The sequence below is a fragment of the Scardinius erythrophthalmus genome (genome assembly GCF_964197995.2).
Source record: "Scardinius erythrophthalmus genome assembly, chromosome: 15".
Lineage (NCBI taxonomy): Eukaryota > Metazoa > Chordata > Actinopteri > Cypriniformes > Leuciscidae > Scardinius > Scardinius erythrophthalmus.
In genome coordinates, this window is record NC_138235.1 from 10968135 (window position 1) to 10995932 (window position 27798).

The following is a 27798-nucleotide window of genomic DNA, read 5'->3' on the forward strand; positions in this document are numbered from 1 at the left end:
GTGTGTCTGTGAAGAGTAACGACTCAATTTGTCAGCCTCCTGATCTCAGTAATGGAACAGTGCCCTCTAACACCAGGTATGATGTTGTTAGTATCAGAAACTAAACTGAATTATAAAGATTTAGCAGATGGTTTTCTTTAGTATTGACACATGCTCTGTGTTTCTGTTTTGTAGTGTTTTCACATTCCTATGTTTACTTCTTAGTTTGATTTGTTGCCATAGTGTTTGATTATTCCTCACCTGTTCTATGTTTATTTTGTCATAATGAGTGTATAAGTAGCCTTCTGTTTCCTTGGTTCACTGCTGATGAAAGATGCGTCTTTTGTGTTAAGTACAAATCTGCTACGTTTGTGTTTTCCTTTTGGATTATCTTCTTGTGTTTTTATCTCCCTTTCCTACACTGTGGACAAGTATATAATCCCTGAATCCCGTCTTTGCTAATTAAACCACCAGAATGAGGCAGAGAAGAACATCTCCAGTATCCAGCTGTGTGTCTATGAAGAGTGATGAATCCATTTGTCAGCCTCCTGATCTCAGTAATGGAATATTGACCTCTGATCCTGAGTGAGTATAAACATGCAGGTATAATTTTGTCCTGGGACTGAATTACTGTTGTATTGAGAAAAAAGAAACTAGAAAATCTGATGTATGTTTTATGCACCTTAAAGGGATAGTTCACACAAAAATGAAAATTAGACCATGATTTACTCACACTGGCCCTCATTTATCAAAAGTGCGTACACCAAATTTCCAGCGTACACCTGGCGTACACCCAAAACCACGGTGACTTTGAGATTTATCAATATGGACATTGGCGTACGGCACGCTCAAATCCTACGCCAGCTCAGGAGGTGGTGTACGCACGCTTTGAGTGCGGGAATGCGCAGAAAAACAATTCCTAACACCACAAAACGCACTGACAAACTAAAAGATATATATTATGACCCACTGTAAAAAAAACAACAACATAGTAATTATAAACTTCAGTGTTTATTTTTGTGCAACATGGACTTCAATGTTTAATTTGTGTGATTTTACCAAAGCATTTGAATTGTAGGCATATGTATTCCTTCAGTTGCGAGCCTGTGCGCTTTACCTGACGTTTCAAGCCTTGTTTATACTTTCGCCTGGCTCCGCAGCGCGAGTCTCCGCAGACTGCGCGCGCACCTCTCCAAACGGACGAGGCGTTTATACTCGACGCGCTCGCCGTTGTACTATTCTTTGAAACGATGGTTAGGCCAGGGTTAGGCCCGGCAGGTGTGCACGGACTGGGTTTAGTAATGAAAGGCTTTCAATGACCAAAAAAATTCAGACTGACAAAATAATAAAAATGTCATTCTTCTTATTTTAAATAATAATCAGGGTTCTCAAGTCTCACGCATTGGCCGTGAGACACGCAATTCAACCAGTTCACACGCTCACACGCCACACCGTGTATTTCTCACGCTGAAAAGGCAATGCCAACCAAGTTGTCCTGCAAGCTTTTATATAACGTTGTATATGAGGCGCGGGCACACAAAGTGAAGTTTCCTGCCGCCAGCACGTATCTCGGCCAGATTGCGTTCGTTAATAGGCGCGCGAACACACGGAAGTTGACGGAACATTCTCGGCCACCGTACGTTCGTTACTAGATAACCAACAACATCGCGCGAACACGGCGAACACACGTCGTGAATGATGGAGAAAGTAAGTTGGAAGAAAGCTCGTCTAACATTTTTAGGCTAGAACATTTAATATATAGCCCATCGTATACATTATTAGTGATGCAGTCAAAAACTCTACAACTACTCTGCAACCAGGCCAGAAGCTTTGGCTCAGTTTGGCTAGCTTACGTTATCTGAAACTAAGGGAAATGTTAGTGGGTATGGGAAGGAATGAAAATGTATTTCTTTATTTTATTTTAAATAAATTTAAATTATTTATTTTATTTTAAATTATATATTATACTGTATTAATAGTCTTTCTAGTTACATTAAGGCTATGTATTAAAGCAGAGTGCTCTAATATTTTATATCCTGTCAAAACATATTAATTGCCATTTGTATTTTTCCAACACTTACAACACAAAACACATTTCATAAGCTGGAGTGTGTACTCCAGTGCGCACACACACACACACAACATAATACTCTAATATGTTATTTGTTCTCAATGTCCCACCACACAAATCATTATACCATTTTAACTAGACACTGTTCAAACTATATGCAGCAATTTGTTATATTTTTGTAATTTGCGTAACTTATTTGTAATTTTGATATTATAAATATAACATTAAAGAGTAGGCTATATTTGATGTGATGAATTTCTCTGTCATTTATCAGATTTACCAATTGTTATATTTTCAATTTGTCCTGGTTAATTATGAACAATGGGTAAAATTGGGGGGCGGGGTCAGGTGGGGGCGGGGCTCCATTAGGGCTCCTCCCCTAACCGCATGTGATCTCACTCCAAGCTTTTGATAAAACTTGAGAACCCTGAATAATAATAATAATAATAATAACGACATTCTTCTTCTAAATAACAATAAGCGTCATTAATAATAAAAATCTAGAAATCAATTTTGTTTCTTTCCACTTCCCTGGTTTCGTTTTCTCTTTCTCAAAGAAGTTTCTCTTCTTTGCCGTCTTCCGTGTGTCCATGGCGTAAAATGAGGGCATGGGGGAAGCGGAGACTTGAATATATAGGGGCGTGTTATTCTAATTACAATCGATTTCAGCCGCAGCATTTATCAAGGGCAGGTATTGCGTACACCAGAATTTCAAAGGTACGCACAGCTTCATAAATCAGGCGATGAGAAGAGTGTAAGCATAATCTTACGCCAATATATACGCCCGTTTCTACGCAAGATTGATAAATGAGGGCCACTGAAACCATCCTAGGTGTATAAAAAAATGTCCTGGCTCTTACAAGCTTTATAGTGGGAGTCAATGGGTTTATTTTTTTTGGAAGTCCATCAAAGAGCCGTTTCGAGCACTTTTATCAAGGATAGATGCGCTTTGATGGACTTCTAAAAAAACATACCCATTGACTCCCACGATAAAGCTTGGAAGAGCCAGGACATGTTTAATATGACTCCGATTGTATTCCTCTGAAAGAAGAATGTCATTTACACCTAGGATGACTTCAGGGTGAGTAAATCATAAGCTAATTTTCATTTTTGGGTGAACTATCCCTTTAACACTCAATGCCATGTTTTGATGAGCTGGTTTTCTTACCAACAATAAAAAGCTCATATAATATTAGGTATTTTTCTGTATATTATTTTTTTATTTTTTTTTATAGTTTTTTTTTGTTGTTTGTTTGTTTTTTTTGTCTTGTGTCTTATTTCTTTCTCCTATCCCTGCAATAGTGAGGGAGATGATCTGAGCTGCACTTCCTCCTACTGTCAGAGCCACATCAGGCAGAATGACAAAGCAGCATCTCTACAGACACACACACTTCTGCAGGATTCTCACATACCAGCAGATGATGTCCTGCATAGAGTAAAAGAGTCTCACAAAACCAGAATGAAGAACAAGTATGAGACCTTATTTGAAGGAATCAAATTGCAAGAGAATCAAACCCTGCTGAACAGGATTTACACACAGCTCTATATCATAGAGGGAGAGAGTGAAATAGTAAATGTAGAACATGAGATTATACAGATGGAGAAAGCAGCCAGAACAAAGCACTCTCAAGACACTCCAATCTACTGCAATGACATCTTTAAAGCCTCACCTGAACCAGGATGTGAGGAGAAAGACCAAATCAAAACTGTTCTTACTAAAGGCATCGCTGGAATCGGGAAAACTGTCTCTGTGCAGAAGTTCATTCTGGACTGGGCTGAGGGAAAAGCCAATCAGGATGTAGATTTCATGTTTGTGCTTCCATTTCGAGAGCTGAACTTGATCCGAGATCTTCAGTACAGTCTTCACAGACTTCTGCTGGACTTTCATCCCGAACTTCAAGATCTGGACTCAAAGATTTATGAGAAGTGTAAAGTTGTGTTCATCTTTGATGGTCTGGATGAAAGCAGAATTACGCTGATGTTTTCAGATGCTCAGAAAGTTTCTGATGTGACTGAGTCTTCCTCAGTGGGTGTGTTGACCTCAAACCTCATTAAAGGAGATATTCTTCCATCCTCTCACATCTGGATCACCTCCAGACCAGCAGCAGCCTGTCAGATCCCTTTCAAATTCATCAGCCGTATGACAGAAATTCAGGGATTTAATGACCCTCAGAAAGAGGAATATTTCAGGAAGAGAATCAGGGACGAGCATCAAGCCAGCAGAATCATCTCACACATCAGAAGAGCAAAAAGCCTCCACATCATGTGCCACATACCCGTCTTCTGCTGGATCTCATCCACTGTGCTTCAAAACATCCTGAAACAAGAAGACAGTGCAGAAATCCCCAAAACTCTGACTGAAATTTACATCCACTTCTTGCTCCTTCAGACAAATATTAGTAATCAGAAGTATGAAGAGAGAGATCCAGAGAAGCTCCTGGAGTTAAATAGAGAAATGATTGTGAAACTTGCTGAACTGGCTTTTAAACAGCTGATGAAGAGCAATGTGATGTTCTATGAGGAGGACCTGAGAGAGAGCGGCATAGATACCACTGACGCCTCAGTGTATTCTGGGATTTGCACTGAGATCTTTAAGGAGGAATCAGTGATTAATCAGAGGAAAGTCTACTGCTTTATACATCTGAGCTTTCAGGAGTTTCTTGCTGCTTTCTACGTGTTTTACATGTATATCACTAAGAACATGCAAACACTGAAACCTCAGTTTCAGTGGCTCTGGTCTATGAAGAACTCACTTTGTGGGCTGCTAGAATCAGTAGTTGACCAATCCTTGTGGAGTAAAACTGGACACTTGGATCTTTTTCTTCGGTTCCTGCTGGGCATCTCACTGGAGCCCAATCAGAGACTCCTACAGGGTTTTCTGACACACACAGAGAACACCTCAGAGAGTACCAAGAGAACCGCTCAGTACATTAAAACCACAATCAGAGATTATGATGAAAATTTTGATATCTCAGCTGACAGATCAATCAATCTGCTCCTCTGTCTGTTGGAATTGAATGATCAGACTCTTCACAAAGAGATTCTGGACTTTGTGAAATCAGACAAACAACCAGAGAATAAACTTTCTTCTACTCACTGCTCAGCAATTGCCTACATGCTTCAGATGTCAGAGGAGGTGCTGGATGAGCTGGACCTCAAGAAATACAACACATCAGATGAGGGCAGGAGGAGATTGTTACCAGCTATAAACAACTGCAGAAAAGCTCTGTGAGTATTCAGTTATGTGATCTGATTTGTATAATAAGGGGCCTTTATAAGGACATTTTTTCTAACTATTAAATCTTTTATGATAAATTCTTAAATGTAATATAAAAAATAGAATAATAAGACACTATAAGGCTGTTACCAAACAAATTAAATTAGTATCACCAAAATAAATCTTTGCAATGCAGAGGTGGCATAGTTGCAGTTAGTTTGTTTAGAACTATTTTTGTTGCCGAAATTGTGCAAAAACAGTCAATACTGATAATATTGTCTAAAATGTATGTCACTAATATTAAGTTAACCATAGCCTATTTATTTATTATATTTTTTATTAATTTATTTTCATTAATTTATTATATACCTTATGTATTCTGAGGAACATTACTAGATGGAAAATAAAAGATCTTTAAAAAAAAATCCTTATTAAAAGTTGACACTTTTGACACGCTCTTTTGTGTTTCCTTTGTAAATAAAAAATCAGTAAATGTTTCCAGCATAAACAGTTTGTCATAAACAGGCAGACAACGGAAAATAGTTTGAATGTCTTGCTTTTACTGAGAATCAAATAAAGCTCCTTTGGGGAAGAAAGACAAATAAAACGGAGAGTCAATTTACACCAAGTGCAAATAGCCGTAATTTTGGCAGAGACTAACTCCACGTATTTAGACTAACTCCACCCACCATTGTCTGATTGAGCCAGAATTTGCCAGTGATAACTGAAGCAGTGGAGTGGTGTTATTTCTTGATGCGACCAACCCGAGTTTGAATACGCCTTTTTCCGAACTCATCCTTTTCACATCGCATATGAGCTCGTAGAGACATTTATTGTAAATCAAAATAGGAAATATTCAAAAAGTGGAAATAAAGTGCCTAAGCAGGTTTTTAATAGTGGGAATAAAAAGTTTAATGAGGATGGTTAAGGGTGTAGGGTACGTTGGTGCATTGCTGCCACATTAATATTATATTTTCCACTCAATTATGTCAAAATGATGAGATATGTAGTTTAAACAATATATTTTCTCATAATAACAAGATGCTGCGGTTAAAACTAAATTTTTCTCATAAAAACATAATTTTCTCATAATGACAAAATGTTTTGTTATTAAAAGAACATATATTTCTCATTAAAACAGTTATAACAACATGCCATAAAAGTACCTTCCTCTGTAGCCTGTATCAATGGCAGTGCCCATAGCACGGGATCAATGGCAGTGCCCATAGCACGGGATTGTTGTATTGATGTGCAGTTCATTACAGATACTTTATCTAAACGAGGGGTTCTCAAACTTTTGGGGGCTATGGACCTATTATAAGTTAGGCTTAATTAATAAGCTTAATAATATTTAGGGGTTTAGGCGTATAAAATGGGTAATTGGCTTGAATATTGGGTTTCACTTTATTTTGATGGTCCCTTTAACACATTCAGTTGACTATAAGTAACGTTGCACCTACATATCTACTCTCATTTGAGTGTTCATTAATCATCAATAGTCAAACGATTGACTAGAAGTGATTTATTTTTAAGTGAGCGGATGTTAAAGAGTGCTAACTTAACAGACTTACTTTTCCCCACAGCAATCTTAGTTTGACGTGTAATAGGCACCAGATTAGTTGGGTTTGCTGTACGGCTATTGAAGGCCTTAGACTTTCTATCTTATAATAGAACAGCAATAGAGAAAGATACAGGCACACTGGGTTCCCGCTTGTTCTGTAAACTTTTGAGAAAGTTACTGTTATCAAAACGGGGACCCGACACATATCACTGAGAGCTGGTATCAGTTGTTTTTGGTTCACCTCGAGCAGATGGAGGAGGGTGTGGGCCCTGGCGTTGTGGCAGAGGCCGAAGAGCTCTCACAGGAGGGGGAGGGCGAGCTGGGCTCGCAGCCTTTGGTGCAGGCTTTGGTGTGGGTGGTTGAGGTGCGTGTCTTTTTTGGTTGGTATCTGGGGGCTTGCAGCAAAAGAGTGGGATAGTCTGGTTCCAGCATACACCAGTTCTTCCATTTTCTATGAGAAGCACAGAAGTGGCAATGCTGGGGAGAGGGAAAAATTGTCTGGTGAAAGGGGCTGTTGCTCTGGTGTTATCGGAGGCTGTAATATGCTGTCCTGGCTTCCCTGGCTGTTTTCCAGGAAGTCGTCCTTGGGTGCTTAATCTTCAAGCAGTTCTGATATGTCTGTTTGTGATGAGCTCTGTGGGCAGGGCTCAGCTGAGATTGTGTCCGTGAGCAGAAGTTGTTGTGGCGGAGTGGTGTTATCATGTCCATTTTGCTGCTGAAGTGAAGTCCCGTGGTCATTCATACTGTGTCCAGGTGTGTGTGTGCCGTTCAGATTGAGTGGATTGGCACAAACTGCAGAAGGATGATTGAGGGAGAAGTAGATATTGTCCTTTAACACTCTTGAACCAAGTTTGTTTGGGTGATGGCCATCCCGATGAAACAGTTGTCTCTGACTCCAGAAAAGATTGAAATTGTCAATGAGGTTCACTCCTTTTATATTGCAGGTTTTTTGCAGCCATGTATTAAGCCCAAGCAACCGTGAAAACCTATTTGTTCCTCTTGCTGGGAGTGGTCCACTGATGAATGTTTTAACTTTCAGTCTTTTAAGTGTTTCAAAAAGTTCATGGAAATCCTTAAGGAGTTCTGACTGCTCTTTGTGAATATCATTCTTCCCCACATGAATGATGAGTCTGTGACCCCTAGGGGGCCTTTTTAAATCAATCACAAGTGGATAACCAACAATCTAAATTTTAGATGTTTACAAGCAGGCTATCCCAATGAAGGGAAATGAAAGGAGAGAGAGGGACTGGAGTATTATAAAAATAAAAACAGTTTATTTTATTCTTCTCAAGTTGGACATGAAACATGAACATGAAAAACAGACCCTAGGCCTCTGGGCAACAAATTCAGGAACGGGGACAACAAAGTGCAAAATCAAGGTGTTTGAATAAATAGCACTCAATAAAAATTCAGCAAGACTCAAACACAGAATAAATAGGGCACATCACAAATCACATGCACAAAAAAACAAAACAAAAAAATAGTTTACACTCAGCAAACAAGTGGACACACAATACAATTGTTACCCCCTCCCAGGATATTGCTCCAACCCGATGGCCTAAGATACAAACATTAGATACACAAACATGAAACATACAACAACGCACACAAGGGAGAGACTGATGGACAACCCAGTGGGCCTCCCTCCCACACACACACGCACACGCTCACACACAACTAGATACTAAAAACAAAGCACAGGAAAAACAGTGGCCAAGATGGCATGTGACGGTCCTCCTGCAAAGAAAACAGTTACAATACCATACAAGTAATTATACAGGTCAAATCAAAGCTATGCTTAGTTTGTAGCCTGTGCATCAATAGGCTGAAAATTACTTAAAACATAAAAGGTCTTCAATTAAATACAAGCAGTCAGAACAGGGCAAGGTGCTAAAGTAGCCTACTTTACCAACCTGTATGAATGCTGAATGCAGACCGCAGCGTCGAGCCAAGAGCTTGTTTAGTTGTAATATTGTAGCGATCGCTTTATTCCGTCTGGTTTTTACTCGTACATTCCTAGGCCAAACTATAATACAGACATGGCGAGTCAACATGACTACATACATATGAACAAGCATTCCGTGATGAAAATGTACACACATGAGGGAGAAAGGAAGCCAGTGAACTTACATTCTCAGCACAACAAACAGCACTCAGCAAACTTTGTAGTGGTCACATTCTAAACCCATATCTAATATAAACAGAACACGAATCAATGAGAGTTCATTACGGCCAGTGCCTAAAGAAAAAAACTGAACGCTGCTCACGAGTAAAAGCAGAGAACTTACATTTTCGTTGAAACGCGCAGACACAATTCATAGCCAGTGAGGGCTCGTGAAGACAGGAAGCTGGATGTAACCACGGCACTGAATAACCGCACAAACGCCAGATCACACTACAAAACAATGCAATAGTCTGAATCAAAATCAGATCCATGCCAACCATGTTTTCACAAGGAGGCTAAAATACATTTAAGCATGAACTCACATACACTCATACAACCAACCAAGAGTCCAAGGAACCAAGAGTCTGTAGCAAAACACTAATGAGAGAGAGACCGCCAGCTTACTGGATTTAAAGGTGCAGAGCCAAATGACCACCACCTGATTCAATCAAGGTACAATTCCCACTGCCTACGTCCTACCCGCTACAAGTCGATTTGCAGTCTTATGTTTAATCAGAATGTTCTGAAGTTCCCTGTTTACATTATAAGTTGTTGCTTGTGGAAGGCAGCACGTAGTTGTATCCCTGCTGCTAATGTTTCTGATTATGGAGTCCCCCACTATCGGAGTCCTGGGCTCGGCTGCACTCTGAGCTGAGTGCCGGTGTCTGCTCGACCTTGAGCACCAGTTAGCATCAGTGTTTGCTACTGGCCCATTCAGTCTGTGTTCGATCACATTCATCACGTTTGGGGATTCCTCATTTACATTCCTTAGTACTTCAAATCTGTTCTCAAGATGTATAGGCGGTGGTAGGAGACCAGTGTTTGCAATCCTTGTCAGAACTGTATCTGGGGTAGAGGATGTTACTGCGGCAATATGTGATGCTCGTGACAATCTGATGCCTCGAGTGCCTTTGGGTCTCGCTCCCTGTTTGTGCCACCGAGGAGCACTAGTTTCATGGGACTCACCGGTATTCTGAGGGTGTCCATGACGAAGCTCTGTTGTGTGCTCCGTCTGGTTTGGTGGTCCCGTAAGTAACTTTGTTTCAAGAACTGCAATCCTTTGTAAAAGTCTGTGGCAGTTAGAGCAGCAAGTAGATTCCAGAAGAGGCATTTTCTCTCTTATCCTTGAGGCAGTTGTGTTTTCCTTTCCTGGTATGTAAGCTGGTCGGGTAAAATAATTCTTAGTTTTTGTAGTAATCCAAACTTTGTCGTATGAGCACTGTGCTGATTTGCTGAAGTTAAAATTAGGTGATAAAAGGAAATAAAACAAAGGAAATAAAATATAAAAAAACAGGAGATAAAATGTAAAAGCGATAGAGCAAAGCACGGAGCAGTAAGCAAGAGCGTCCGAACAGTAGCTGAGCAGGAAGAGGTTCTGTGAAGAATGAAGGTTATCTCGCATCTGTACCCACATTAACCATCAGCCTACTTCTTTGGCACACCACTGGTTTTATTTAGTTGTCCAACTTTTAAAATCGGTGTGGCAAAGCTGCCTGACCCACTGGACAGTGTGGAGATGCATTTACAATATGCTGATTTTTGGACAAGGGATGAAGTTGAAATATGTTAGATATGAAACGATATAAATGACATTATTTTGTATCAATGTCAGTTTACATACAGCACTTTTCTACTTTTTATAATTTCAATATTAAATTGAAACATGAATGCAAAGTACACAGACCCCACTCCCGCTGTCTGACTGGTTTCTTAAATGAGGACAGTACAGTAGTCACAGTACTTCTAACTCCTTAAGGTAAACGGGTTGGGGTGGATATGGAAAGTTGAAATATTGAATTGAGTTATTCATGGTCACTCAAGATAAGACGAAGGAATCATTCAGCCCTGCAAATTATTTAATGCTCAAGTAATGGCAACCAATAAAGCTAAATAAAATTGAAATCAAATGACGGATGCTTTACCGTTAACACAACCCCTCGTTATATGTCGGACTTGGCTAACTTTTACTTTATATTCTTTTAAGAATAAGCAAACCGTTTTGCTCTTATTGGTCCTGTCTATTCATAGTCAACTGTTTTCTATAAATATGTTTGAATTGCCTAACGTTTATTCAGCTAATGCTTGACCTGTTTATAATGTGCAATGATCAAATGCAAAGACATCATGTCACAAATGTAAACACTTTTTTTTTCTGTGGGATTAAATATCATATTTGGATATTGGAATTAAACATTAAGTACGTTTTTTTTTTTACTGTTTTCTAAGGATTTATTTTTAATTTTAGACTAATTGACTAGAAATTTCTACACCTCAGTTTAAACGACAAATGTCAAATTAGTCGATGAAAATTATGAAGATAGGCGTGTGTTTGTGTGTGTCTTGCATTCTCAAAAAATTGTGCATTTTCTTTATTGAATTGACAGGCCATGGTCTATGTTTGTGCCTGGCCATATTCCTTTAAAGGAATCTTTCAATAGGAATATGATTCCAAGCCTTTGAGCTCTGCCGAAATGAAAGTGCAGTACCAGGACTTTCCTTGTTTGCTTGGGCGGTGGCCGTAGGGAATAGTGTCACTGACAGCTCGCTGGTGCGTCCTTTGGGGAATCTGACTCTGGCAGTCTGGAGAGTCATTACTTTGAGTTATTAGTCACAGCTGATAAGACATGCATTCCCCTCAGTATGGCAGAGTGGGTATTTGTTCCCCATAGCGTCTTGTCAGATGCAATGCGAGTTACCAATCGAAAGTGAACGTCTCCGGTTACAAATGTAACCATGGTTCCCTGAGAAGGGGAACAAGACCCTGCATTTTGTTTCTATGCTTCTGAGATGCCTGCTACATCTTCTTCAGATGGAGAAGTTAATGATGTGTTCCTCAGGCATCCTTTTATACTCATGGTCACACTGGTAGTGATGTCATAGGCTGATGCTTAGACATGTGCTTCATACACAGTGTCTCATTCCCCTTCTCAGGGAACCATGGTTACAAAGAGATGTTTTATTGGCATAAACGGTATCCCCATTTGTAAATATGCACTTTTTAATAATAAAGCAGAATTTTATAATTTTTAGCCTACCTTATTTTCCAGAAATTAGTCACACCTATGTCTCATGCAACATGTTAAACTTGCCCTTAGATACTTACCAACAATTAGACAATTTAAATTGAACTTTTTCTGGAGTGTGTTGCAAAAATTAACCAGAACTCAGTGAAAACTTGTAGCACAGATGTGAGAAATACATTTATAAAATTCCTTCATTGTCTACTTTTTTGTGTGTATAGCCTGTTTTTGATGTTAAATGCATTATATAAGTAACTTTGGAAAATAAGTTGCAGCACATTTCAGATGATAGAAAACGTAACTTAGTCTGGAAAATATGGTATAGCAAATCATTTTGTGGACCCTGTGGCTATTGGTCGCGGACCCCATTTTTGAGAACACCAACAACAGTTTACAATTAGGAATAATGTTATCATGTTATTCCGATGAATATTTCATTATCCTCTTTAAGTGGCTACATTTACATGTAACCAGATAATCCGTTAGTGATCGGATTGACGGCTCAATCGAACTGTAAAGCTTTCATGTAAACACCTTAATCGATCCGATTGAGCTCGATCCAAATGAAATTTCGATCGGATTGAAAGGGGTGGTTTAATCCTTTTCTAATCCGATCAAGAGAACATGTTAACACGATCGGACTGAAAACCGAAACTAAAAGGACTGCGTATGTGCAATGACGTTGAAATAACGTACTGATGTATGACGCACGGAACGAGCTGTTGTTCCTGTTGAATAAAGTGTCGTACAAATGAGTGTCCTGTCATCCTAAAATTCTCCTTTCACTCAGTGTCTGTGAAGTGGAGCAGAACAATGTCCTGGCAGTCCTTGTTTCGGATTCCCATCCACAGACGACGGTTTTGGGCACAGGGAGGGGCATTTTTCATGTGATAAATATATGCAGCACACATGGCACAAAGGTTAATTTGCTCATTATCTCCAAATTATGACCAGAAATGGATTAAGTCTGCTGTTTAAAACAAATAAAGAACCAATGTAGGAGAATAGTTAGTATGCGCAAACAGTGGGAAACTCTGTATATTTGTGCAGTGTGTGCATGTCAAAAAATCCCTGGCCCTGGCCATAGTGGTCGAGCCAAGCTCCCAGGTTAAGACGACGGAGGAGCCCTGGCTCCCTAAACTCCTGGCACCTCCCTGGTTCCCTGAACTACCTGTACCTCCCTGGTCTCCTCCCTGTCCCGTCCTGAAGGCTACCTAGCCTGCCCTTATCACCCTGGTCACCTGCCTATCTCCTGCCATGACTCCAGGACGCCTTCCTCCCTCCCTCCCTCGACCTTCAAGTTAGGGTGACCAGATGAGATTGGCTGAAATTCGGGATGGTGTTCGGGGGGGCTACTATGGTATCATAGTCCTACTATAAAAAAAACAAAACAATGACTGTTGTAACAGTGCGTAAATCAGACCTTTCAGGCTATAGCCTAACGCTAATAAGCCTTATGCCAAAATTAATATCACAACTAAATTGCCGGTCATTAAATAAGAAAACTAAATAATTGTGTAGATGATTTGCTTTGTGTAACCCGACATCAGACATTAGGCCGAAGTATTTTTTTGCACACAGTGCCGCGACCAAACAATCACTCCTTTACGACTGGCTGGCAGAGATATTTTTGCTTTTTAGCGGTGTGTTGGGGTTCCGGTACACCAGCCATGTCAACGAAGAATGAATGAAAATTAGCTTATCAACGCTTATCTAAATTCGTGCCTACAGTATCTTTGTAGAACTTCAAAAAAGAAACAAAAAAGATGCTGCAGCCAATGAGCAGCTGGCGGGGGCTGGCTGCAGGACGACTCAACCTCCATGGACAGTTTTTAATGTTTTATCAGACAATAGCTCCTCAAGATTTTGCTTTAGTATAATTTTCGGGACAATTAGGACCGGATTCGGGATTCGGGACAACAGCTTAGATTTCGGGACTGTCACGAATTTTTCGGGACGTCTGATCAGCCTACTTCAAGTATACATGACACAATACTTATTTGAAGAGTACATTGAGAGACCAGCTGTAGCTCTATTAATGTGTAGACCAGTGGTTTTCAGTTCGGGTTTTAGCGACCCAACGCTCTGCACATTTTGTCTCCCTTATCTGCCCTAGACCTTTTGTGCTTATATATTTTATTTCTGTTACAGACTTGCAGGCTGCAATCTCAGTGATGTATGCTGTCGAATTGTGGCCCTACTTCTACAATCACCAGACTGCCCCCTGAGAGAGATGGATTTAAGTAATAATAACCTGCATGATCCACAAATTAATTATTTACAATTTTTAAACTCCCTGAGAGAGACAGACCCACAGGATATAGGAATGGAGCTGCTTTTTGATGGACTGAAAAGTCCACAATGTCAACTAGAAAAACTGAGGTACAGTATGTATCATGAAATCAAACATGCACGCATTTGCCTTCTGCCCTGTTCCTGACCTAGGAAGTTGTAAGCCATGTTCAACAGAAGAGTAGATGTAGGAGACCACTTCAGTAGAGGTGGTTTTACAGAATTGGCTAGGCGTGACTCCTCATTTTATAACTCCACCACATGCCACTGCACTTCAGGGATAACTGTATGGAGAAAATGCCTACTACTGTATGTATGCAACCCCCAATGGATAGGACCAGGCAGCTGCAAAATGCAGTCTTGTTCCGTGTTGTTTTTTTGAGGGACCTTTAAGTCATAGGTGTCCCTGTTTCTGGAGCTCTACCTTCCTGTAACGTTTAGCTCTAACCCTAATCGAACACACTTGAACCTAAATAAGATCTTCAGGAACATAATAAAAGACCTTGTGAAGGCCATGCTCGTCTCTTTTTCTGTTATCTTAGTGATTCTGCTTGTGAACAGGCTTATTAAGGCTGAAATGACTCAGATTTTAAGGACTGAAATGACCAGATAAACAGATTTTGTGGCTCAGATAAGGTCCAGTTCTGGTTTATTTCTTTGCTCTTGGCTGACATATGGCATTGCTATGGCCTGCTTGTGGCCCAGATCTGGCAGACAGGAGTGAGCCACCCATGGGCTGTCATTCCACGCTGCATGTGAGCCAGATCATCTTTCCACGTGTGCCATATGTGGGCCGGATCTGGGACGTCAAAATTTTGCTATGTGGGCCCTGATTTAGGTGTTTTTTATTTGTTTGTTTTTGTCATTTTTGAGACTGTGAAACTTAGCTCCAAAACCACCTTCTTGGATGTCACTTTCTCTTTGGGAGAACCAAGCACCTTAAGGTTTGTTGTTTACTCTGTGGCTTATTCAGGCAATTTCATGGATCTGTTTGTGGATCTCTCTTGATCCCATTCTTTAATCTTGAGTGCCCTGTTACTCTTACCACCTTAAATGAATGGCCCCTAAGACATGGCAACATTGCAATGTACAGCTCTGCAGAAAGGTGAACACCCCTGCCTTAGAGCCCCGTGCTTCTATTCTGCAAAAAACAAAAACAAAAATATCTTTATTGCACATACCCACTGCATAGCAAAGTTTATATTAGGGTTGGAGCTAAACTCAGAGAGAGACATTTTCTTGACTTGACGAATGCTTTAAATAAATATATTATGAAGGTTGAAAAGTTACCTAGTGCTGCTTTAAGACAGTGATGTTAAAAGACCAAAACTCAGTAAAGACTATACTAAGCACACAATGTACAGAAAAGCAGATGAGCGCAGAATATGAACGCAATGCGATTTCTAATAACGGATTTATATGGGAGGAAAGTGCTTAACGTGTAATTAAATGCATTGCGTTCATATTCTGGGCTCATCTGCTTTTTTGTAAGCTATATAGTCGTCTATGCTTTATTAATAAGGTGTGTGCAGAATTTGATCTTTTAATATAACTGTCTTAAGCAGTGTTTTGTCTTAAGTGTTTTTCAAGTTAAGCGTTTTAGATTGTAACGTAAGAATACTTTATTACACACACAATTTTAAAAGACCCAAATGTTTTTTTGAGATTTAAAAAAAAAAAAAAAATCCCTTTAAAAAGACAAAGTTGACAATTCTGGCTATACTTTCGTTATTTTAATAATTTCTTTATTTTATTTTATTTTATTTATTGATCACTCAGGGTTATCTAATTTATCCATTTGTGACTTGTATTTTGAATATATGTTCCCCTGTACTTTAGGCGTCTTGCACACATTTGTTCTGCACCTTGTGACTTGATTCTGACTTATTTCGTTTCGTATTTCACTTATTAGAAAGGTATATTCTGTTCTAATTTAATTCTGTAAATTAATTGTTGATCATTTTTCGGTACATCTATGTTGCGCTGTACTGAGTGTGCTCGCACAGGCAATTTAGGCTATTTAATTTGATTTTCCGACATGTGAAATGCAAATCATGTCTGCAGTGTGGCCTTTCTGCAGTTATGTTATTTCTTAGTTTTATTGATCCAATATGTTTTTATACATTTTCTTCTTTATCTTTGTGTGACGTTCTGTACATCATGGCTTTAAAATGTTCATTTTAAAAACCTTCCCTCTTCCAAATCATCCCACTAGGGAATTTTGGTAGCCCTTCCTCCCATTTCCCAACAGCCAGTGCTTCACTCTTCTTCCAATTAACTTTTGCAGCTGAAATGATCCCAAAATCATATTAACAGAAACCAACTAGTTAATGTCTTGTTGCCTATTTACCATGATCATCATTAGCTGATAAGCTTTTCGTCAGCATAAGCATAAGCTGAAATTTGATGTTGTATTTCGTGATACAAGATTACATCTTTAATCTTGTTTCTTAGTTCATTCAGCATTGGTTCAATAGCTAAAGAGTCAATCATACCAGACAGTGCACAACCGTGATCCCTCTACTAACTTTAAAAGGGTAACACACTTTTATCATACCAATAAAATTAGAACTAAAACCAAAAGCTTCTAGGGTGTTCCATAGATACTGGTTTTCAACTCTGTCAAATGCTTTTTCTTGGTAAATATAGATTAAACCCTAAATTTACCCCCTACAAGACTTAAAACATTTCATATGAGACAGACATTTTCTGTGATTGACCTGCCCGGCACAGAATACGTCTGGTCAAAATGAATGACCTGCCCCATCATTTGCTTTAAGTCTATTAGCCAGAGTCTTAGAAAGGACTTTAAAATCAGAACATAACAAACTCACAGGTCACTAGTTCTTGATCTCCTGCAAATCACCCTTTTTAGGTAGTAATGTGATCACAGCTCTACTCCAACTCAAAGGCAAAGAGCCATCAGCTAAACTTTCATTTAGGACTGCCAGCAATTCCTTGCCCAGGACAGCCCAAAATTCTTTATAAAACTCAACAGGAGTTTTTTTTCCATGCCCTTCAGAGCATTCAAAAGCTCTTCTTCAGAAAGAAGCATCTCCAGCTCTGCTTTTGAGTCCTCCAATACATGTGGCAATCCTTCATAGAAGCCAGTAGATAACTCCTCGTCCTTTCTGTATTCACCACGATACAATTTGTCATAGAATTGTAGAGCTCGTTTCTAATATCAGATGTCTTTGTTAATTCTTGCTCATTTTCATTGCATAAGGAGTGAACATAATGAATCTGACCATTCTTCTTTTCAAGACTAAAGAAAAACTTAGATAGGGCATCCATTTGCATTAAATTCTGAAAGAGAGATTGGACCAGAGTCCCTTGTGGTTTAGAGCCAAGCAAATCTGCAAGAATTTATTTGTGTTCACATACATGCACTAGAGAGCGTCCGTTAGTGCGCATATTTGGAGAAATACTGATTTATTATCATGTTTGCAAAATAGAAAAAAATACTAATTTCCCACTGAATTATGAGATCTGATGAGCTAAAACGGCATACATAGCGAGCTCTGTCTCTTCTCTTCCTAATTTGCGTCAGATTTGACTCATCGCACATTTATTCATCTCTAGAGCCGTCAATCATCTTACGTGAGTCAACGTGACCCTAATTCCTGCCCTTCTTCATGACGCTGTCCTGTACACTTCCTTGTCCTGAGCTCCGTGAAGAACAAACCAAAGAAACATTTCTACACGCGAAATAATAAGCTAATAAACATAGAAAATGACATATGGTTTGTGTGTGACTTTTATGCGTTTTGGGATATTTTCATATCAATAATGGATGTTGAAATTATAAATACTAAGCAGGTGTAGTGATTAGCTCCATATAAAATGCTAAATATAACATCATTTAACATCATTATGAGACTAAAATCCACATTGGATCGTGACCGGAAGGTAATACAAACACTTATTTGTTGTTTAAAGTGAGTTTTGAGTGAAAGTGTAATATTAATCTTTTAAATTGTGTTATGTAGCTTGATGCTAATTGTAGCTCTAATGCACTTGTTGCGCCAGGAGCTATATTCTATTTCAGGAGCTATAATCTATTTTGTTAAAAGAATTCACATGAGGTCCCAAGAACACTTTTTTGTTTTGTTTTCTAGAAAGACTTCAGATAATAGGTGGATTAATGTATAGTGGGATGAAAGTGGTGTAGATGGGCATTTAATGCCAGAATAGAGGTTAATAATGTCTGAAAACAAACAAAAGATTAACGATAAAAGAATTATGAAGATTAAGTATCATACCGGCAGAGGTGAGAACAAAAGAGCAATAATTGAGCAGATCTCCTCGCCAGACATTAGACATGAGACTGCAAATGGGTCTTTAAAAGGTCAATAAAATATTGCATCTTATCAGCCTTCTCTAAAAACTTACCCGACATGATCTTCTGAAATTATTCACAGAATGCATAGTTTTAGAGATATCATCCTCAGATTTGAAATGAGGCATAACCACACTTGTGGCTTGAGCTTCATTGTGTTTCTGAGTGTCTATAACACAGACTGGGTAAGATTTTTTTTCTCTATTATGTACCCACGTGTCATTTTACACGTCTTACACTATTATTTAGATCACCCCATATTTCACATAAGCTGTGTGTCTCAATTAATTATTTTAAAACACGACTTGAAGCAACAAGAGGTTCCATATGATTTCTGTCTATTGATTCTATTTCTGTCTAATCTATCTATTATTCTCTATAATTCTCAATTAAAGTCCCCATCCAAAAACAGAAAATCATCAGAACTACAATTCTGCAGGATTGTATTTTCATTTTTGAGAAAGAGTACTTTTTTGTTTACATTTGTAACCAAACTAAGACAGTTTGAGCTTAACCCTGGAGGACAGTGGACCTCAACCCACCTCTGATTTATACCTTTTTTAAGTGTTTTTTTTTTTTTTTTTCACTTTCTGGACCTGAAACTACTGCTATGGGAGAATACATTAGGTTCTCCTTTGCTGCTTGACTAATTCGACATTCCAACACTTTGTTCTTCTTTTTTTGGGAAGACAGAGGTCTCCACCCTCTTTTGAATATTATGGTTTAAGCAAACAAAATAATAATAAACAAATAAACAATAAACAAACTTTATCCACTTCCACCGACAACACTTGCTTTTCTTAGCAAATCCAGAGGTCTGCAATGTCTTTACCCAAATGATCAGATTGGAGAGGCTGATTAGTGGCTCTAACATTCCTATTAGTCCCTACAATTATTCAGTGCTGCCTTTTGGACTGACCAACCCCCAGTTGTCTTCCACATTCTGTCCTGCATGCTCTGCATGGTATATTAGAAACTTGGGAATCAGTCTTAGCCAGTCAGTCTTTCTAATGGCTTTTTCTACTTGTCCAATTGCCAGACAGAAAAATCATACAGTATGTTTTGTTGTTTAATTAATTTATACTTTTGACCTAATTTGTGTCTCTGTTTTGTGAAACTTGCTCTATAATTCCTCCTATTCTCCAGTGATTACTCCTATTTGATTTTGAGATTTATTAATTTCAGAGATGTGACCTCTTTAGTTTTTGTTGCTTTGTCTAGATTGAGCAACTGTAATCTCACTGATCAATCCTGCGAAGGCTTGGCCTCAATTCTACAATCATCAAACTCTTCACTGAGAGAGCTGGACCTGAGCAATAATGACCTGTATGATTCAGGAGTGAAACTGCTATGTGTTGGACTGAAGAGTCCAAACTGCACACTGGAGATATTGAGGTATTTAAGAACATTACTTCGGTTGTACAATTATAGTATTTAATTATAAAAGTTACATTTGTCCTCTATCATTAATTATTAATTCCCAGATCAAAGTGTTTATCGGCATGTACATTTATGTAAACCACACTGACATTTCCTGTTCTCTCTCTATGTCTTTATATATAATACATGTATAAAGTGTGTCTGACAGCAAGGCTTTACTCTAGATGAATCTGTATTGAATCTGATGGATAAAATATATCTGCTAAATTAACAATGGGCCATGTATTGAAGGTTGAATGGTATATGACAGAAATCAGTATGAGAAGGAAAGTCTTGTCCAAGCACTCAAGGTGGCTTGTAAAAACATTGTGAGAACATTACATTGAGGAAGTCTTGCTTAAGTTCATAAGGAGACATTCTAGGGTACCTTGCTATCTGACTACATCTACAGTAACTTTATATACTGCATGATATTACCTGTAATGTTGATGATATTCTCTGGTCTGACCCAGACTAGAGGCTGTAAAAAGTGTTTTGTGTATCTTTGTAGATTATCTGGCTGTATGGTGACAGAGGAGGGATGTTGTTATCTGTATTCTGCTCTAAGGTCTAACCCCTCGCACTTGAAAGAATTGGATGTCAGCTACAATAACCCAGGATACTCAGGAATAAAGCTGCTCTCTGATTTACTCAATGATCTACACTGTAAATTGGACAATCTCAAGTATGTTGGGCAATAAGAATCACCTTTTCCAGTGTTTATGTGGGTGTAAAGAAATGTATGTGTACATGTGTGGATGTTATAACATGTAATCCACTGTCTTTAGAGTTAATATAGTATATTACAGTTTAACCCTCTGGGGTCCAATGTGTTTTCTGGGCACTGGAGGTGTTCTGACATGCTCTGACATTTGTGCTTATTTCTGTTACTTTTAACATTTTCATGACTAAAGTCGGATTACACTGTATTCAGCACAAACTCTGCTTCACTAATATGTCAGCAGCATGTATGTAAAAGTCTTAGTCACTCAGATAAGGCCATAAAACCCATACTGACTATTTGGTCACAAGACTTTTGAAAATTGTATCACGTAGTCTAGAGTTTTTGTTTTAAAACGATGTGAAAAACATCCTGCCCACTCATTCACATAAAACAATATATTGCTTTAAAATTTGTAAGACATGTTTTGTGTAAGATAGCTCTATGCAAGGAGGTGTGAATCATCATGAATTTTGATGTGTTTCACACCTGGGGAGACAAAGACCCTCCCATAATGATCCTATCAGGTGGGACTGTGAGGGAACTATAAACAAAGAATGAGGAGAGATTTAAAAAAGAATGGCTTTTTGATTGTTTGGACTTATTTACAACACAACATAGTCCTTAGATACAAAAGACAAAGAGGCACATTATTGAGCACACTGACCTAAACTAATCAAGTCAAGTCAAGTCATCTTCATTTATATAGCGCTTTTAACAATGTAGATTGTTTCAAAGCAGCTTTACAGAGATAAACGTATGATTTAAGGTAACAGAGATTGTTTTGGCTTTATAGCGGTTCTTTAATAAAGTTATTTTCCAGCTAAAGTTATTTTTGAATGATTCGCTTCCGTCGCAACGAAAATTTGTTTATAAATTAGCGGCCGCTAAGACGACACCATTCTCTCTACAAAGACTTTAAATGCGAACCTGTGATAAACGCTGATGGCGTTCACATGCACATTTAGAATTGGTTCTATAGTTATGTGCGTTTGAATATTTTGAATATTGAATATGTTTGTAATTCCCTACAAAACCAAGCCTAAACAAAGTACTGGTCTTTCCTTATAAAGTTTGATAAAGAATTTTATTTTATTTTGTCACTTTGGGGTAGGTACGCGAAACAAATTTTCCGACAACGCTTTATCTGTAGAGTGGTAAAGGGATCCTCCATAGGGAGAGACTAAACAGAGACGTGAACAGTCACACACCTTTGTGCCCATTTCCAATGTGTTTGCTTCAGTTTACCATGTTCATGTACAGAGACTCGTGTGAATGTTTAAAGGCCCACTGAAGGGTCTTGAAACGCGCAGCTTTGTTTGATGTGTTGACGTAATTTTTACGTTGACGTAAAAACAGGAAGCTAAGGCGGGACATATTGAATGGCTTCTCCCTCTTTTCAAACAGTCAATAGTGTTTAGTTTGTCTCAGACTGCAGTCATACTTGACAGCACCATGGAAACGAATCCGGGCGCTGGTGGATGGATTCAATAGTAACGTTAGAGGTGTGAATAAATTCTAGCCATTTCATTCTGAAAACAGAATAAAACTCGAGGGTTTGAGCAACCGAACACACATCTCCAACCCATATTGCTCCGTGACGTGACAACAGTAGTGATGTCCAGTTCGCGAACGAATCGTTCTTTTGCACTGGTTCTTTTTTTGTGAACCAGTCAAGCCAGTTCATCAAATTGAACTAAATCGTTCAAAACGGAGTCAGCGCTGATCCAGTTTTCTAAAGTGCCTGACAGTCACTCCGACTCGAAATAAAAAAATATCCTGGAGTATATGTTACTCCAGTAACTCCAACAGATAACTGATGGATATGAAGAGCACGAGCAGCTGACATTGAGCATGCGTGTACTACCGAACGTACAGTCAGGTACAGCCACAGTCACTTTGGCCAGGTGGTGTTTATAGCAGAGGGGGCGGGACGCTTCAGATTCTAGAGAGCATTTGATTGGAAAGAAGATGCGATGAGAAGCTGAAGTCCAAGGTGACGTCATACAAATCCATGATCCATTTTAGTGGAAGTTAGGGACTGGAAGTTTTGAATGCTTATATCTCCAAATGCAAATTTTGTCATTGTTTTGGAACACACCAGCTTATTTATAGCATTAAGGCTAACATATTCATCCTAAGAGCTAAAAAAAAATTACATTTTGATTTCAGGGGACCTTTAAGTCAGCAAGGCTCATCAGTGTCAGCTGGTCTCTGTATATATAAAAAAAATTAAACAAAATTAAAAAAGACAACTATGAACATGCTGATATTAGGAGAAACTATAGGGCTGCACAATTTGGGGAAGATAATCTTATTGTGATTTTCTGGTTAAAATTGTGATTTAAAATTCACACAAATATATTTATAATGAACACCAGGTTTGTTGGGTCTTGTTGGCATATACATTTGCTGCATAAAATAATAATATATTTTACTTTACAGAAATGCAGGCGGCCTATAACGATAAATCAATAAAAAGGAACACTTCAGTACACTACACTAGAGAAACATATTTGGATTATCATATGTTACTTCAAATGTTATCATTCGTTATGACGAAATGGGTTTCCCCTCAGGGAAAACCCTCTGGTCCTGAGCCACCACTGTTAGGGGTCTCATGTACAGCAGGCCAAAAGGTACTATGTTGGACGTTGCTGCTATGAGCCCCAGAACTCTCTGGAAGTGCTTGACAGTGATGGCCTGGCCTAGCCCCTACCCCGAGAAATGTAGTTCTCTGCTAAGGAGTCAGTTAACTCTTTTTGACATTAAGCACCTCAGATGGCGCAGAATGACATTTCGATGCCGAACTGGCTTCTACTCTGACTGAGCTATGATGAGCCAGTAGTTGATGTAATTGAGGATAGGAATGCCTTGACGTCTCAGTGGAGCTAGAGCAGCATCCATGCATTTCGTGAAAGTGCGAGGAGACAACGCCAGCCTGGAAGATGGAAGGAAGTACACGATTTTGGTACGCTTTTCCCCCAAAGGCGAACCTCAGGAACTTCCTGTGTTGTGGAAGTAAGCGTCCTTTAGATCTATTGTGACAAACCAGTCCTCGGACCTGATTTGACTCATGATGACAGGGATAGTTAGCATCTTGAACCTGAATCTCCTTTAGAGAACGATTCAATATCCTGAGATCCATAATGGGATGTAACCCCCCATCCTTTTTGGGAACTTTGAAGTATCGGCTGTAGAACCTGGCCTTCCTCTTATGAAGAAGAACATGCTCTATGGCCTCTTTCGCTAAAAGGGATTGAACTTCTTGTTCCATGACCCGACCCTGCTTGGGGTTGACAATAGTATGAACTACCCCGCAGAATTTTGGTGGACGGTACTCGAAGTGAATTCTGTACCCCTATTCCACAGTGCGCAGGATCCACTGAGATATAATTTGAAGACCCTTCCAGGCTTCTAGCAATTTCACTTGGGGGATCAGTCTCTCGAGAGTCTTGAGAGGCAACACTCTCCTTCTTCTGCTGCAGGTATGAGTAGCTGCCGGCTGGCAGCAGCCCCACGAGATCTGGAATGACAGCGGGGGATGAACTGTTAAAATGCGGCTGACTGCCTTTTCACCTCCTGAAACCTCTCAATGACGGTACTGACGGCCAGAAGGCAAAAGTGGGGCATCAAGGAGTAAAACCCTGTCCTTCTCCCTGATGCCCAATAGATTCAGCCACAATTGTCTCTCCGTAGCTACTAATACTGCCATGGAGCGGCCGACGGCACACTCAGTTCTTCCACGTCCTCGAGCGCGACCTCCCCACTGTCGTCCATCTCTTTTAGAAGGTCGGCCTGGTATGCCTGATTAATCTCCATTGTATGCAGGCATGCACCAGCCCGACCAGCTGCCATATATGCCCTGCCCACCAAAGCCGATGTTGTACGGCAGGGTTTGGAGGGCAGAGGCGGAGTCGCAGTGTCGGGTGAGAGATATGATGCTAATGTCTCTGAAAAACTGTGGCATCACCCCATAGCCATTCTCTTTCGAGCCCAGGATGGAAGAATAAACATGTAAGAATGACTTGTTCCATGATCTCGACACCTCAGTGTGGAGATCAATGAAAAATGGAAGACTCTGGCGCGAAGGCTGTGACCGAGCCAGCAGGAAGCGTTCATCAAGTTTTCTGATGGCCACTCAATGTTTAATTTGGCCAAAGCTCTGGTCACAACCTCCAGCAGCTCCTCAAAGGCAGGATAATGAGGTGGTGAACCACACTTTGTCTTGCCTGACCACTTGTGATCAGAGCACCCAAAATAGATTTTAATACCAGGTGTTAACAGGACTTGTGTGTTATGCCACACTGGTGTGTCTGTGAAAACATTTACATTTATCCACTTTGGCAGATGCTATTATCCCAACTCTCTGGAACTGAACCTCTGACTTTGACATTGTTACCCCCATGATCTGCTGATTGAGTTTATTTCTATTTTGTATCACATTAATCAGAATGTAATTTTTTTATAGTGTGGATCATGCTGGAGAGGTATTGATTGTCTCAGAACTATGCAAGTGTAAGTCTACAAGAACACACACACACACACACACACACACACACACACACACACACACACACACACACACATTTTGCTATTGCTTTGTTGTGCTCTAAATGTTCTTTCCTCTGTTTCCTCTTGTGTTCAGATGCCTGTAATCTAACACTGGATCCAAATACAGTAAATGTTCATCTCTGTCTGTCTGAGGAGAACAGAAAGGTGACACGTTTGGAGGAGCAGCAGTCATATCCTGATCATCCAGACAGATTTGATTTCTTTCCTCAGGTTGTGTGTAGAGAAACTCTGTCAGGACGCTGCTACTGGGAGGCTGAATGGAGCGGGTGGAGGGGGGCTGTTATATCAGTGGCACATAAAGAAATTAGTAGGAAAGGAGGAAGTGATGATTGTAGGTTTGGATTCAATGAAAAGTCCTGGAGCCTTGATTGTTCTAATGACACTTTCACTGTCTGGCACAATAAAAATAAAATTGACATACCTGCCCCATACGCCTATAAGAGAGTAGGAGTGTATCTGGACTGTCCGGGCGGTATTTTGTCCTTCTACAGCATCTCTGACCAACACACACTCACACACTTGTACACATTTCCCTCCACATTCACTGAACCCCTCTGTGCTGGATTTAGGGTTTTCATTGACTCCTCATTGTCTCTTGTGTAAGTTTGAACAGCTTCCAAAAACTGTTAATCTTGTCAATGAAATTACTGATGAAAATGTTTGCTAACAAAGTTTTTTTTTCTTTTTCTTTCATCAACGATAAAAACAACATGGAAAATGAGAATCATGATGACAAATTAAAAATGTGAATTTTAATAAAAAAAGAAGAAAAATGTATAATCCATTCAATAAAATAAATTGACCTGATTGTGCTGAATTAACTCCAGTAAACTGAATTAACTTGCCTATACATAACATATGAGATTATTCAGATATGCACATTTTAAATCTGCACAAAAGGTCATAAATGCACACAAAAACTTGAACTGTTAAATTAACTACTAGTAATTCACTACATTATATTACAATAGTTTACTCCTAATGTTGTTTCAAGAGCTCACATTTTCACAAGGCCAGTGCAAAAGTGTTTTTATTTTAATTATTTTTTTCTATTTAGGTTTTAACATTTTTTAATAATTAGTTAATTCTGAACTTTCAGAACAAAATGTTCTTTTGTTGATTATAATTAGACATACAAAATGATTGACTATGACATGACTAAATATTGACTAAATTTAAGCAATTGTTCAGCATCTTAAGGCTTGAGGCCATAATTGCTTTTTGTGAAACCTTAAATGTTTTTATTACCTTTTTATCATCTTTTTATGCATGGTACAGACATTTTCGTCGCTAATAAAACAACTGGTGGCAGGGATTATGCTTTATACTTAAGATGCTGTGCTATCTAGATTCAATTATTTTTTACAAGTTCAGCATTTTTTCCTTGTATGTTGTTGATGTTTCTATTTTCATTTTCTTGTTTCAATAATGTTTAATATAGTTTTATGTAAAATTATGTTTATGACATTTATCAACATTGATGTCTATTTGATGTAACTTTTATCTTAAGATATTCAAATAAAAAAAGTGCAGCTCCTCCACATTTTCAAGAATGAGTTTGTGCCGAGAAAGGTGTTAGTGAGGTCAGCAGGGAGTGCTCACCCTGTGGTCTGTGTGGGTCCTGATGCCGCAGTGTAGTGATGGGGGACACTATACTGTAACAAGCACCATCCTTCGGATGAGACGTTAAAGCGAGGTCCTGACTCTCTCTGGTCATTAAAAATCCCATGGCACTTCTCGCAAAGAGTAGGGGTTTAACCCCTATGTCCTGGCCATATTCCCTCCATTGGCCCTTGCCTATCATGGCCTTCTAATAATCCCCATCCACTGAATTGGCTCAATCACTCTCTCTCCTCTTCACCTATAGCTGGTGTGTGGTGAGCGCACTGGCACCATTGCTCTGTGGCTGCCGTCGCATCATCCAAGTGGATGCTCATACTGGTGGTGGTTGAGGAGAGATCCACTGATATGATTGTAAAGCGCTTTGGGCATATGAAAGCTCTATGTAAATGCTTCATTCATTCATTCATTTTTCAAGGTTTGCTTTCTTGAGCCACCAAACACAGTTGTCTTGCAAATGAATGGCCAGAACGCATGCAACTGTTTTCAGTTTAAACGGTTTAGTGTAAGCGCCCCCTAAGTTAATAACTAATGATCTTTGGAACAGAAGTGAATCAATCAAAAAAATTACTTTAGCTGGACAATAACTTTTTTTCTAGAGCTGCTATAAAGCCAAGACAAACTCTGTTCCATTAATTTTCTAGAATACTTTTCTAGAAATGTTAACAATAAATACTGTTTTGTGGCTCTTTAATGTGTCTGACAGATCGCTGTAGAGCCTCAGTTAAAGCTGCTCGTGAACCGATCATCTAGTTAATTTATAGCATCAAATAAACATGAATGAACATAAGAAGGAATGTTGTTTTAACCGTGGAAAGAT

At 39.2% G+C, this 27798-nt stretch overlaps 1 protein-coding gene across 1 annotated transcript; it reads left to right on the forward strand.

Annotated features, from left to right (window-relative positions):
• On the forward strand, positions 1 to 26895 carry LOC308702671 (protein NLRC3-like). Its single transcript, XM_081385697.1, has 8 exons — positions 1 to 76; positions 454 to 564; positions 3353 to 5278; positions 14164 to 14394; positions 19865 to 20038; positions 20574 to 20747; positions 25255 to 25301; positions 25432 to 26895. The coding sequence occupies exons 2-8, from the start codon at positions 455 to 457 to the stop codon at positions 25959 to 25961; spliced, it is 3192 nt and encodes a 1063-aa protein (XP_081241823.1). The 5' UTR covers positions 1 to 76; position 454; the 3' UTR covers positions 25962 to 26895.
• Positions 26896 to 27798: the final 903 nt, after the last annotated feature.

Coding starts and splice junctions, on each gene's coding strand:
- LOC308702671 (XM_081385697.1), top strand. CDS start 455: ATGAGGCAGAGAAGAACATCTCCAGTATCCAGCTGTGTGTCTATGAAG. Junction 5,279..14,163: donor AACAACTGCAGAAAAGCTCT/GTGAGTATTCAG, acceptor TTTCTGTTACAG/ACTTGCAGGCTGCAATCTCA. Junction 14,395..19,864: donor TGTCAACTAGAAAAACTGAG/GTACAGTATGTA, acceptor TGCTTTGTCTAG/ATTGAGCAACTGTAATCTCA.